This window comes from Muscardinus avellanarius, assembly GCF_963383645.1.
Source record: "Muscardinus avellanarius genome assembly, chromosome: 8".
NCBI classification, from domain to species: Eukaryota; Metazoa; Chordata; class Mammalia; order Rodentia; family Gliridae; genus Muscardinus; species Muscardinus avellanarius.
The window spans coordinates 70,625,093-70,637,744 of NC_137794.1; the positions used below are offsets into that span (position 1 = coordinate 70,625,093).

The window sequence follows — 12,652 nt, forward strand, 5'->3', positions numbered from 1 at the left end:
AAGAGCCCTCCGGACCCTTTGGATTCCTTTGGGAAGAAATAAACCAGTCCCATTCCGTGTGCAAAGACTAGGCGGCGGATATCTGAAGTATTCTTTTCCCTTGTCTAGTCGTGTACAGTCAGGGCTGCCTGCCCGGAGCCTCATTTATGTCTCCTGATAGGGTAGGGATGGGGACATTCAAAGCTACTCTTCTTCCAGAGAGTAGAGCCACACAGTTTTCTGGGATCTTGGGCAAGTTTGGGGCGTGAAACGTGTCTCTGGTCCCGGCTCAGAAAGAGAGAAAGGAAAGAAAGGGCGGGAAGGGGGTGGGGAACAGGACTCCACCGCTCAGGGCGTGACGGGCGCAGGTGAGGAAGTCTGTTCTGAGCGCAGACAGGTGGAGAGAGGCAGTCCCGCCCGGCTCCCTCGGCCTTCTGAGCTGTACGGGTGAGCGGTCCCTCCTCCGAGGTCCCTGCTCCGAGACCTAGGTCCCCAGCCCCGCCCCGCCCCGCCCGAGGGTCCGGGCTCCGCGGGGGCGCGGGCAGAGCGGCGGTGCGGAGGTCCCCGCGGCCAGGAGGATGGCCAAGGTCCGGGAGCTGGAGGACGCCTTCCTGCAGGCGCAGCCTTCGCCCCAACTTTCCCCCGAGATCCAGGAGGAGTGTTGTGTGCAGCTCTTGGGCAAGGACCTGCTGGTGTACCCCGAAGAAAGAGCGTACCTGGCTGCAGAAGCGCAGCCCCGAGGCGCGCTGGGCATCTCTGAAAAAGTGCCGGATCCCGAGCCGCGCTTGGGCGTGAAGTCGGGTAAGTGCTCTGTCTCTTCCCGGGAGGAGATTCCGACCAGGATGTGTTCTAAGACGGGCATCCAGTAATAAAAACGAGCACACCTCAAATATACCTGTACGTAGACTGTTCTGTTCATATCATTGTTTCTCCAAGAAAAAAAAAAAGTTTGTCCTCTAGGATTGTTAATTCTAAGAGGTTCTGCACGGCTCTTCGGTCCTCTTCCCCATGGGGCACCTCATTTGACACAAAGGAGTTTCTTTTAGGGGCTTCTTCATTGATTGTATGTTGTTTTTCTTTATCGTTCCTTCAACTTGCAATCAGAAATCCATTTAAGCAACGGCAACTTTTCCTCTGAAGAGGAGGATGCAGACAATCACGACAGCAAAACTAAAGCAGCTGATCAACACCTCACTCAGAAGAAAACCATCACGCAGATTATGAAAGATAAAAAGAAGCAGGCCCAGCTCACACTGCAGTGGTAAGACTGGCCAGAGGCGTGCGCCTACGCACTCCTTGAAGTTTTAAAGCCAATGTCTTTGGTATCCTTGCTTTTCACGACTTTGGGGGCAACTTTAAACGATCAATTAGAAATTTGGCTAATTGTTTTCACTGCCTATTTCGTATAGAGGCATTTATCTGATACAATATTGAAAAATGCTCTGTAATACATTATTGAATGAAACCATAATTTCTTCAAGTGTAAGCAATAATTAATGTTTTATAACATGCTTACCATGCAATCAATTTGGTTCTTATATATGTTATTTGACAGTTTTTCTGATCATAAAATATAACACTAAAAACAACTTAACAGGTAGAAGGGTCTTAACAATGCCTTACCCTAGGAGAATGCATTAGAAACAATGGATTGGCCATGAGAAAGGTGAAAGCATTTGAAATAGAAGACACTAAAATAAGTTAAGGTATCACTATTAACTTAAATAAATGTTCAATTAGTTTTGTGACATCTGTCATATATGGTTTATTATAGTGAAAACTCACAAATTGAATTTTTTGAAAATAATTTAAAGCCAAGAGTTTATCAGTGGGCTATTTACATATAAAGAACATTTTGTAATACATAGCTAAAAGAAAGCTATCTAAAGTAAATCATAATATTAAACTTTTTTGAATAGTGTGAAAAATCAGGAGCATAAATTTTCTTCCAAATTCAAAATAAAGAAATAAAACGACTGTTTATTTACTTGTTATATAAAATGCAGTTATATAACCTGTTTATATATCAAGTGTGATTTAAGCCTTAGAAAAATATGGTAGAAAAACTAGAATCTAAAAATACCAGTAATTTTATCTTATTAAAGCATTAAATTAGAATTTGTATGTATAAAATTTTAACATTTGAAGTATAAACCAAATATTCCTATAAAGTTATATCTTAAATATTGAAGTTAACATGATTACTAGTTAAGAAAACACTAGAGTTGTAAATAATTGAGCTAATTACCTGGAATATTTAAGATACAATTACTTTTTTAGATAATTGGGGCAAAATGCTTCAATTTCAGATGTATTATGGAGGTGTTTCAAATAATTCTCATTTTTTCAGTTTAAATTGAGTGAATGAAAATAACCTTAAGCTTACCCAAAATTAATATTTTACTTATGTCTAGGATTACTGAGTATTTTGAAGACAAAATAATACCTATGACAATATCAAAATAGATGAAAAGTGGGCATTTTATGTGTCATTAAAATATAATTTTAAGAAGCTACATATTCTACATAATAATTTTCTAATTTCTAAAACTATGAAACACTAACATTTTGTTTGAATTTTCAAAAATGAGTATTGTGTATTACAAAAAAATCCTGAGTTATTGATATTTTCAGAATTTTCCCTTAAGGTTATTAGATGGGAATATAACAAAATTAGAACTGAAAATCAAAGTAGAAAATCTGATTAACTCTAATTTGCACTGTCAATTAGGTATTTGATATTAAGTATGTAAATTTATTTGTTTTGAAACACTACATTTAGTGATTTTCAGTTTGTCCTCCCCTTTCTCTTCCTCCTTCTCCTCCTGCTTCCTCCTCCTCCTCCTCCTCATTGAAAAGTGGGTGTCTGATACTTTATCTGCTCAGGAAATACTTCTCTTAATTTTTAACTTGTGCATATTGGGAATATAGGAGTTCAGAAGTCTTGAAGGATTTTGCCCCCTATTTGAATTCAAATGCACTCTCTATATTTCGTTGTTCTTTTGTTATAAGTAATTATGATTTTATTAGACATAAAATTGACATACATAAATTTTACCCACAATTCTCACTTAATTGTTAGAAAAACTAGGAATAGAACCTAAAAGTTCTGATTTCTTAATTGCACTTATATAAATTATACTTAATTGTCAGTTAAATGGGATTAAAACTTTACTTAATGTTTACATGTTTACATGTAGAATATAGTTAACGTTATATTTGGAGACATCTACTTTATATTTTGCTTCAAGTACACTGTTTATTTTTAAAAATTATGGCACTAATCACGTTGAAATGGTATAGAGATAGAATACATCAGTATCATCCTGGCTCATGTGGATTGAGTTGACTTTTGTGAATTGGTAGAAAAATGCATCATTATCTTTCCCTAACTATTCAGTTTTTTGAATGAAAGTAAGAGTGTAATCATTTGCCACTCTGAACCTTGGCAGCCCTTTCATGTTGAGAATGTTCTTAATGTTCTTTGAAAAGAATTGTCATCTTCAATTTCACAATTGGTATTTATATATCTAAGAGTGAACCATGATGGACAGTGAGAGGATTTATATAGAAGATTTATATAGAAGTAAGACCTAATATTTGCAATGTAGACCGAGTAGGAGTGATTTCACATTGGCCATGATATTTTAATTGCACCAGCAGTGTTCATTGGGGTTCTTGCTCTTCTATCAGGAATCCTTGTGATCTGATTTTTTTTTTTTTTGCCTTAACAATACAAACTTATAATCTCATTATTTCTAAGGGTCAAGAGTTCGGGATGGGCCACCTTGTTATAAAGTTCATAGGCTCATCAGGCTAAAATAAATCACTTGTTGAATGGATGCTCTTGGCTCCTAGAGACTGTCTAGTTCCCTGACAGCTGGCCTCTTTAGAATACAGTAAGATGTTTCTTCATATCTGTAGGCGTATGTTCACTAAGACTTCAAATCTGTCTTCTGCTTCTGACTTCAGTTCCTTTCTAGAGCTCACTAAATTAGGTCAGGCCCAGCCAGGATCATCTCCTTTAATTTTCTTAATTAAAAAATTACTTACATATAGCATTTGTACATATTTATGAGCTATAAAGTGATATTTTTATTTATGTGTACATTAGGAGAAATAACTGGATAATTAGCATTCCTATCACTTAATCTTTTATCATTTCTTTATGGTAAATACATTCAAAATTCTCTAAGTATTTTGAAATATACAACATATTATTGTCAATTAAATTCACTCTGGTCTAATTTTTAACAATATCCAGAAAAAAGGAAGTTTACTTATTAACTCATCTGTATAACCCTAAATGACTTCATTTAGAAAGGGCAAAGAAAAGGAATGATAAAGAAAAGGTTGGCCTAATTTGGTACATTTTATTTTAGGCTTGAAGAGAACTACATTGTGTGTGAAGGAGTTTGCTTACCAAGATGCATCCTGTATGCACACTATTTAGATTTCTGCAGGAAAGAGAAATTGGAGCCAGCCTGCGCTGCCACCTTTGGGAAGGTAAAATGGCACTTACTGGCTCTTCTACCTCAAGACTGTGGTCATGTTAGGCAGATTGCATGGAAACAAATTCATCTGAACAAGTTCTTTTCTTAGAGAATGTTAAGGCACTTACTTTATGAACATAAGTGAAATATCTTATAAGCTGTGTTTGAAACTGCTACTTATTTACACCTTGCTTTTCACTATTAGAACTCTGGCTATCAGGAGACCCAATGTAAATTTAAAGCTAGCACTTTTTGTGTGTGTGTGGTACTGGGAATGGAACCCAGGGGCATTCTATCTCTGAGCTACACTCCCAGCCCTATTTTTATTCTTTAGTTGGAAACAGGGTCTCACTGAGTTGCTGAGAGCCTCAGTAAGTAGCTGAGGCTGGCTTCAAACATTTGCAATCCTCCTATTTCAGCCTCCCAAGTACTAGGATAACAAGCCTGCACCACCAACCCCGGCGAAGCTAGCACTTTTAACAGTAGCATTTTCCTTCAAAGAGGCATGCATTAAAGAGTATGAACAGCATGTATGGCAAGGCAAAATTAAATGGAGGTGATATTTTGTTAATCCAAATGAGTGGTTCTTATTGTTTAAGTAGCCCAAATATAAGTTTTTAGTTGTTTTTTATTCTATAACCTAAATAGTTCTTCTAATTCTTCATTTAATTCTAAACATGATTATACTCTCAATTTAAAGATTTTAAGATGGGATTGTTTAAATTTCTCTCAATTTAAAACATGCCTTTCTACCCAGCCAGTATGGTTATAATGGGAATCTACATAACTGACATTACTCTATCATCTATCTACCTATCTCTATCTTTCATCTATCATCTATCTATTTTAAGAGTTAGAAAACAATATTAATCTCTTGTGAAAAAACCTTTTCCTTGAAATCCTTTTAATGTTATGTTATCTGGAATCCTAGGGAATCCCAGAAAAACTGAGTAAAGTTTTTCTGTATTGTATCACATATAAATATTATAGCACATATAAACTGAAATCCAAATTCTAACCTGTAGAGGGACTCATTGTCCAGAAAATAATGAAGACTATGGACTAGCTTTCCTGGATTTTAAAAAATTATGTATTTAGAAACTTATCTGTTTATAGAGATGGTGTGAATTGGTACATGGTGATCAAGTGGCCTAGGTTCTAGCCAAGACTGACTAACTTGTGAGACCTTCTGAAAAGCACTTAATCTTCAAAATGCAATTCATTTGGTCTATAAAATGAGGAGGTTAGATAGATTCTTTTCAAATGTCCATGTAAGCACTACTATTTTGCAGGTATATCTTATAGTAATAATAATTCTTAACTGTGGGGGTATGATACAGCTTGAGAATCAGATATAAACAATAATACACTTCCCAGGATATTAACACACACATATAAAGTTGACATGGAATCCAGTGAAGTTCATGGATGGATCTCTTACATCCAAGTGTTCTTTCAAGTCTTGGGACAGACAAATATAGATAAAGCTCCAGATGGAATTATCATACAGAAACCCAAATCTTCCTTCTCTGTACATAAATGAAGTAATAATTACTTTGGTAGTAACATCAAGCAAAAGCACAAACTGGTAGAATATGCCTTGGTAACTGACACAATGACAATAAGATATACTGTATATTGTAACTATATAATCTATATAGAATAATATAGAATGCTCCAGTTTAAAAAATACCTGTCTGCTTCTGCTGATGTGTTTCTTGAATTATAAAACTATGGGATATGTACGCAATGAAATTTTTCTCAGCCATAAAGAAAAATACAATTAAGTCATTTACAGAGAAATGGATGGAACTGGAGAAAATTATGCTAAGTGAGATTAGTCAGTCACAAAAAATAAAAAATCTAATGTCCTCCTTAATATGCTGAAGCTAGGAAGAAAATGGGTCATAGGAGGAACTCGACAAAGAAAGAGATACTAGAGATGAGCAAATAAGTGACCTAATTGAGGGGGATGAGAGGGAGAAAGAGAAATTTCCTAATGTACATGATGTACATTCACAAACATTTCAAAAGTCAATCACTAAGCCAAACATGAGAAAAAGGGAGAAGGGAGGGAATGGGGTGGGAATTGGGTAAGGGCTAATTGGGTGATATCTGCATGTATGCATCTACCATCTCGTACTCCATTAAGCTGTATGACTAAAATGCACCAATAAAAATTTTAAAAAACCACAAACAACAACAAATGCTGGTGAGGATGTGGAGAACTGGGAACTCTTGCCAATATGTTTAAGATATTACTTTTTCCGATTAAGTATTTGCTTGCAGCTCACTTGAGTTTAACATTTACATTCTTGAATTCATTGGTTACAAATGGCTTGTATTAGAATAACATAGTTTAAGTATTTTCTCTTCTTTCTATTTTGTTTTAGACAATTCGCCAGAAATTTCCCCTCCTAACAACACGACGGCTTGGAACAAGAGGCCATTCAAAGTAAGATACATGGAAGAACAGTATATTCCTCCCTTGAATGTAAAATATTATTTTTATCAGTGAATAGATCCATATTTTTCCTTCTTAATGAAGCAGACTTTTACCAGTTCTAAGAACTAAAAATTAAGCAGGAAGATTTTAGGATAAGGTTTAGAAAATAACATTTGCAATGAAAAAATCATAGTATTCTTTCTGCTGAAATGAGTGAATCATTTTCTAAATCTTGAAGCCATTACTAACAGCATGAGAGTCAGGAAGACAAAACATAGTGGCCAAGCAGAATCCATAGCACTCTCTCAAAGAGTAAAGCCCAAACCAGGAAGCATGGAGCTATGAGTCTAAAGAGCATGCCTTAGAATATTCAAGCTCTTCCTCTAGTTGTGTTTCCCAGATGATGGTAGTTTCTTAATATCCTCTTCTTTTCCCAAGTGGCATGTACAAATGACTTTTTTGATCCTCTCTTAATGTAAATATAAACATAAAATAAGCTGTCATCTATTCCCCCTTGTTATCTGCAGTGTGTGTGTGTGTGTGTGTGTGTGTGTGTGTGTGTGTGTGTGTGGTGTTTATTGCTGTAGAACTCCCAGTTACAAATTCTTTCCTGCTCATCAGTTATTTCCTCTGTCTACTGTGTTATCAGTTTCTCCTTTCCTTGTGTGTATATGCATATTCAGATATTTTACACTGGGAAAAAAATCGTGTCAGATCTGCTATATCCTTCACCATTGCACTATGTAGTGAGGCTATCAGCAACTTGGTGAGACCTTGTTTTAAAATGAAAGATAAAAAGGGACTGATAGTGTAGTTTTGAGGGAGATGCCTCTGGGTTCAATTCGCAATACAAAAGAACAACAATAACAACAAAAATAAAAATGACAGGAGAAATTAATAAAATTTTATTTAATCCAACATATCTAATACATTATCATTTTACTATAAAATCAATATAAAATTATTAGGGAGATAGTTACCCATTCTTATAGTAAGTTTTTGAAATCCACTGTCTATTTTACACATGTAGTACAATTTAGTTCAGAAGAGCCACATTTCAAGTGCTTACTACCCTGTGTCTAGAGATTGCCTTGCTGTATAGCTCAAGTCACCTACTCAGAAAGAGGTCCCACGATTTATTTTAGGTCTCAATTTTTTAACCCTTTTGAATTTGTCTTTTCATTCCTACTTTCATAACCTGGCCTTGACTGCATCTGTCTAGTCTGTTCATTGCAACTTTTCCAAACTGACTTTCTAAGTTCAGATTCTACCACGTTGAGACTTTCACTGGCTCATAATTTCTAGTATTCAAGACAAGTTTGTCTCCCCCAGGCTTTCAAGGTCTATTGTGATCTAGTTCCAATCTATTTTCCTATCTTATCTTCTACTTCTCACTTTTCAGCGTGGAGTCTGTGTTCTCACTGAGTTATTACCCCAGGAAACTTTGCTTCCTCCCAGCAGTTACTCCTCTGTCCATGCTAGGTTCCTCCACTGAGAAAACCCTTTCTCCTGTATGTATATGGAAATCTCACCCATTTATAGAAATGTCTCATACACTTTCTCTTTTGAATTTTCCGTACCTGTTGACTTATTGTGGCTCTTTGCACCCTCATAGCAGTGTTTTTGGTATCTATTTTAATGTGGTATTCATTTATCTCCTCCCCTAAACACATAAGTATTTTGAGGATTGAGACTTCTTCTCATTTACTTTTATAGCTTCTCTGTTGCCTGATATGTAATAGATGATCAATTAATAATTATTTAGTTAACCTCAACTAATGTTAACAGTATTGCAGCCTGGGAAGGAAGAATAAAAGTACAAACTGAAAAAGATAAAATCTGTCTTTCCTCTGGAGTCAGTTTTATTTCAAAGTTGACTCAGTTTAACTCAATGATTTCTTCTGAATTTGATTTCCACTGAATTTTGTAAATAGAGGAGAAATCAGATAGTGTTTGAAGTAGAAAGATAGGAGAAGAGGTAAAGTAGTGCAGAGAAATCCTCTTGACAGAATCTACAAGAGTGTGGGCAGGCTGGCTACAGAGAAAGTCAATTAATCCTAGAAGGAGCCTTTAGGATTAAGGGATGAATCATTAACCCTGTCCATTGTAAGTGGGTCAGGCTCCAGTACATAGGTTGGTATAGCAACATTTGGTGACTTCTGGCAATTTATTTGACATCTAAGAGCCCTAGATGTGCCTAAGAGCAAAGCATTGACAATTTGAATTTTTTCTGCATTACTGATATCTACTTTATATAACACGAGTATAACTTTTTTGGGGTATGTTTGTATCATGGGAAAAAGTAAAATGTTTTATAAGCTAAAAATATTAAAAATATAGCAAGAGTTAGTGTATCTTGTAAATGGAGATGTTTTGATGTAATTATTCTTAGGTAACTTTTTCCCCTTTATTTAAAAAATATATCCTTTGAGTTTATTTTAGAAGATAGTGCATCAAAAGGGAACATAGCCTAGTAGTTAGAAACATGGAGATTGAGAGGCAGAGAATTGAAAGATACGGCACTGCTATCAAAGAATTTTCATTATTAATATTAAATGTGACTCTTAATTGATTCTTAAGTGTGTATTTCATTACTACCTTATGTAGTTGTGTGACACTGGATGGATTATTCAGCTTTTCATCAGCAAATGAGTATATGATATCTCATCTGATTGTTGTGAGAATTAAATAAGAGAAGTCATAGGAATGAATGGAGACATAAATATGCTTTTAACCTCTCTATCCTTAATAACAGACATTAGTAACTGAATGAATATAAAATAATAATTAAATTTTTTATTTATTGAATAATATAATACACATATGCCCACACTTATTACCTATAATCTTTTTAATGATGCAAAATAGGAATTACTGTATTTTACAAATGAGGAAACTGCAGTTTAAAAGTTATTGACTTGTCCAAGGTCACAATGATGCACTCATTAGCAATAATACACGTCAGCTTTATCTGACTCTAAATTTTACACTTTATCAATGAGTAAAAGTTCCTTTCTCCCATATTGGTCATATTGACAAAATAATTGTTTAATCAAAACTTTGGACATTTTTGAAGTATGTTCTATTTATATAATAGTTCTTAAGATTTATTTATAAATTAGATTCTTCCTCAAGGAGCTAATAATACTTAAGTCTAAATTATTAATTTTATTTACAGATATTTAAGTTTTATATAAAACAAATTTGTATCACCAATAAAATTTTACCCTCTGCCATTTAATTTTTGTTCTAAACATTTCTTTGTTCATTTTAGTATCATCACAATCATTTCTTTTTTAGGGGTGGAGGCTTCTGAGGATTGAAACCTGGGCATTCTACTTCTGAACTATACCCCTAGTTCTTTTTATTTTGAAACAGGATCTCACTAAGTTGCTGAGGGTCTTATTAGGTGCTGAGGCTGACCTCAAATCTGCAATCCTCCTGTCTTATCCTACCAAGTACTGGGATTACAGGCATGTGCCATCACACCTAGCTTCACAATGATCATTTCTCATGGATATTTTATATTTTATAAATGTATATTTTATGAAAATATTTTTATGTCTGCAGAATTATGAAAAATTGAGTGAAACAAATATAAATGAAGTATATTCTGGAGAATCATCATTTCTTTCAATTCTATAAAATTTATTTTATCATTGTTGTGTTTAGTGCCCTAAACATATTACTACTACCTATTTTTGAATTACTTAAAATATGAATAAATATACTATCAATTTATTTTAAGTTTATTGGATTACATTTAACATATTAATATTATGTAACTCTTCTGAAGATGAAAACTTGTAAGTTTTAATTTCTGCCAAATTTTGATAGAATTGCTAGAGTATGTCCAATTATTTTATTTAGTATTGTCAGAAAAACACTGATTTTAGATAATGATTGGCTTAAACGACTGGGTAATCTGGTCAGAAGCTATCCCCACTGTATCATGTTTCTAAAACTGACCTTAGATGTCTTTGAATCCATAGAGCAAAGTTACTCTAAATTTCACTGGCCCATGAATGAAATCCAGATTTTGGGAAACACCAATTTATGTGACAAAGAAATGATTAGTAGAATCTACAAATTAAGTTATTTCTGTTTTTGAGTACTACAGATGTTTATGAAGAAAAAAAAACCCCTCTGTCTGTGCTCTGAAATAATTGGCAATCAGTGATCTGTCCATATGAGAAGATGGGGCTTGCTACTTCTTTACCTTATTGAAAAGTAAAAAGATAAAAAAATCAACTAAATAAAATGAGGCAAAATATTGTTTAATTGAAAGGAAGATACAAAATATATAAAACAAGTAGATCCACTATTTTTATTTATCCAAAATAAAATAAAAATCAATCCAGTGACCAGAATCACTACATAGGCCCAGATATTATTTGCCATCTAAGAAAGACACAATGAAAAATGGAATATCTCTGAAGCTGAGCATGGTGGAGTCCACCTGTAATCCCAGTACTTGGGAAACTGAGACAAGATGATTACTGGATTGAGGTCAGCTCAACAATTTAGTAAAGCCCTCAGCAATTTAGTGAGACCCTGTTTCAAACTAAACAAAACTAAACTAAACTAAACAACTAGAGCTGGAGGTGTAGCTCAGAGAGAAACGGTCCCTTGGTTCAATAACTAGTACCACAAAAAAAGGGAATGATTTGTTTCCATAGTAAGTCCAGAAGTCTATTGTTCCACAGAGGACATCACCATACAGATGCTTATGGGGGGGGACCTCTAACGACTAAAGCATCGGGGTCAGAAAGCCTTATGACAGTGTACCTCACAAGTGTGATTTTGGGATAAGCCAGTCACTGTGCAGACAGCATCAGTCATTTAGTTCTCCACTTCTTCCTTTACTTTTCCCATGCCTTCCCTGCCAGGACACCCTGCAGCCTCAGTGGCAGGTTCTGCACATTCTCAACACCAAGAAGGAAACTGACTTCCATTTCATGTTTCTTCTTTTCATCCTTTTGTCTACCACCAGTGCCCAGAGTATACATCGGGTTTTATTCTCTGTAAAATTTTTAATTTAGGTTTTTAATAAACATTAAACAAAATTCTATAGGTACAATAAAGTAATACAGAGTAATTCTTGCATATTGTATGGTTATAAGTATATTGTTCCAGGAATACTTAACCTATTAATATTTGTATTGATACACAAAGCATGATTCTAAAGAGTTTTTGTTAATACTTTTATCGGTGCATTATAATTATTCATCATATTAAAATTCAAAGTGACACAAACATACATGCACACAGCATTTGGTACGATTCCCTCCAGATCCACCCTCTCTCCCTCCCCATAAATGTTAGATTAGTAGTGATACTTTCATGTATGGACATAACATTATTTTAATTGTTTCCATTATGAAGCTTCATTTCCCCCCTCAAGCCTCCCTCCCCCAATTCCCTTCCACTATTTTGCTGGTCTCTCTCCTTATTTATCTGAAGTCCCTTTTGTTTCCTATTTTCTCTCTTGCTTCCACATATGAGAAAAATCAGACAACCCTTTCTAAATGCGGAGAATTAAAAGATAGGGTATCAGCTGTCAAAGAACTTTCACTATTAATATTAAATTAAACAAGGACTCTACTGAGAGTGTCACTCCTAACTAGACACTAGACTTATGCAAAGAGAGCTAAGAGGGCCTTTATCCAACCCTGGCTTGGAAAAGTAAGGGAGAACATATTTGATCCCACACGTAGATTTCATGCACATGGTA

The 12,652-nt window shown here is 35.0% G+C and overlaps 1 protein-coding gene across 1 annotated transcript in view; it reads left to right on the forward strand.

Annotated features, from left to right (window-relative positions):
• Positions 1 to 557: 557 nt before the first annotated feature.
• RFX6 (regulatory factor X6) overlaps positions 558 to 12,652 on the forward strand; it is a gene marked incomplete at both ends in the record, with an annotated part of 63,309 nt that continues 51,214 nt past the window's right edge. The window contains 4 exons of the mRNA XM_080700520.1: positions 558 to 780; positions 1,084 to 1,240; positions 4,362 to 4,485; positions 6,866 to 6,927. Of these exons, the coding sequence (XP_080556646.1) occupies positions 558 to 780; positions 1,084 to 1,240; positions 4,362 to 4,485; positions 6,866 to 6,927 (566 nt within the window). The remainder of the gene's footprint in view (positions 781 to 1,083; positions 1,241 to 4,361; positions 4,486 to 6,865; positions 6,928 to 12,652) is intronic.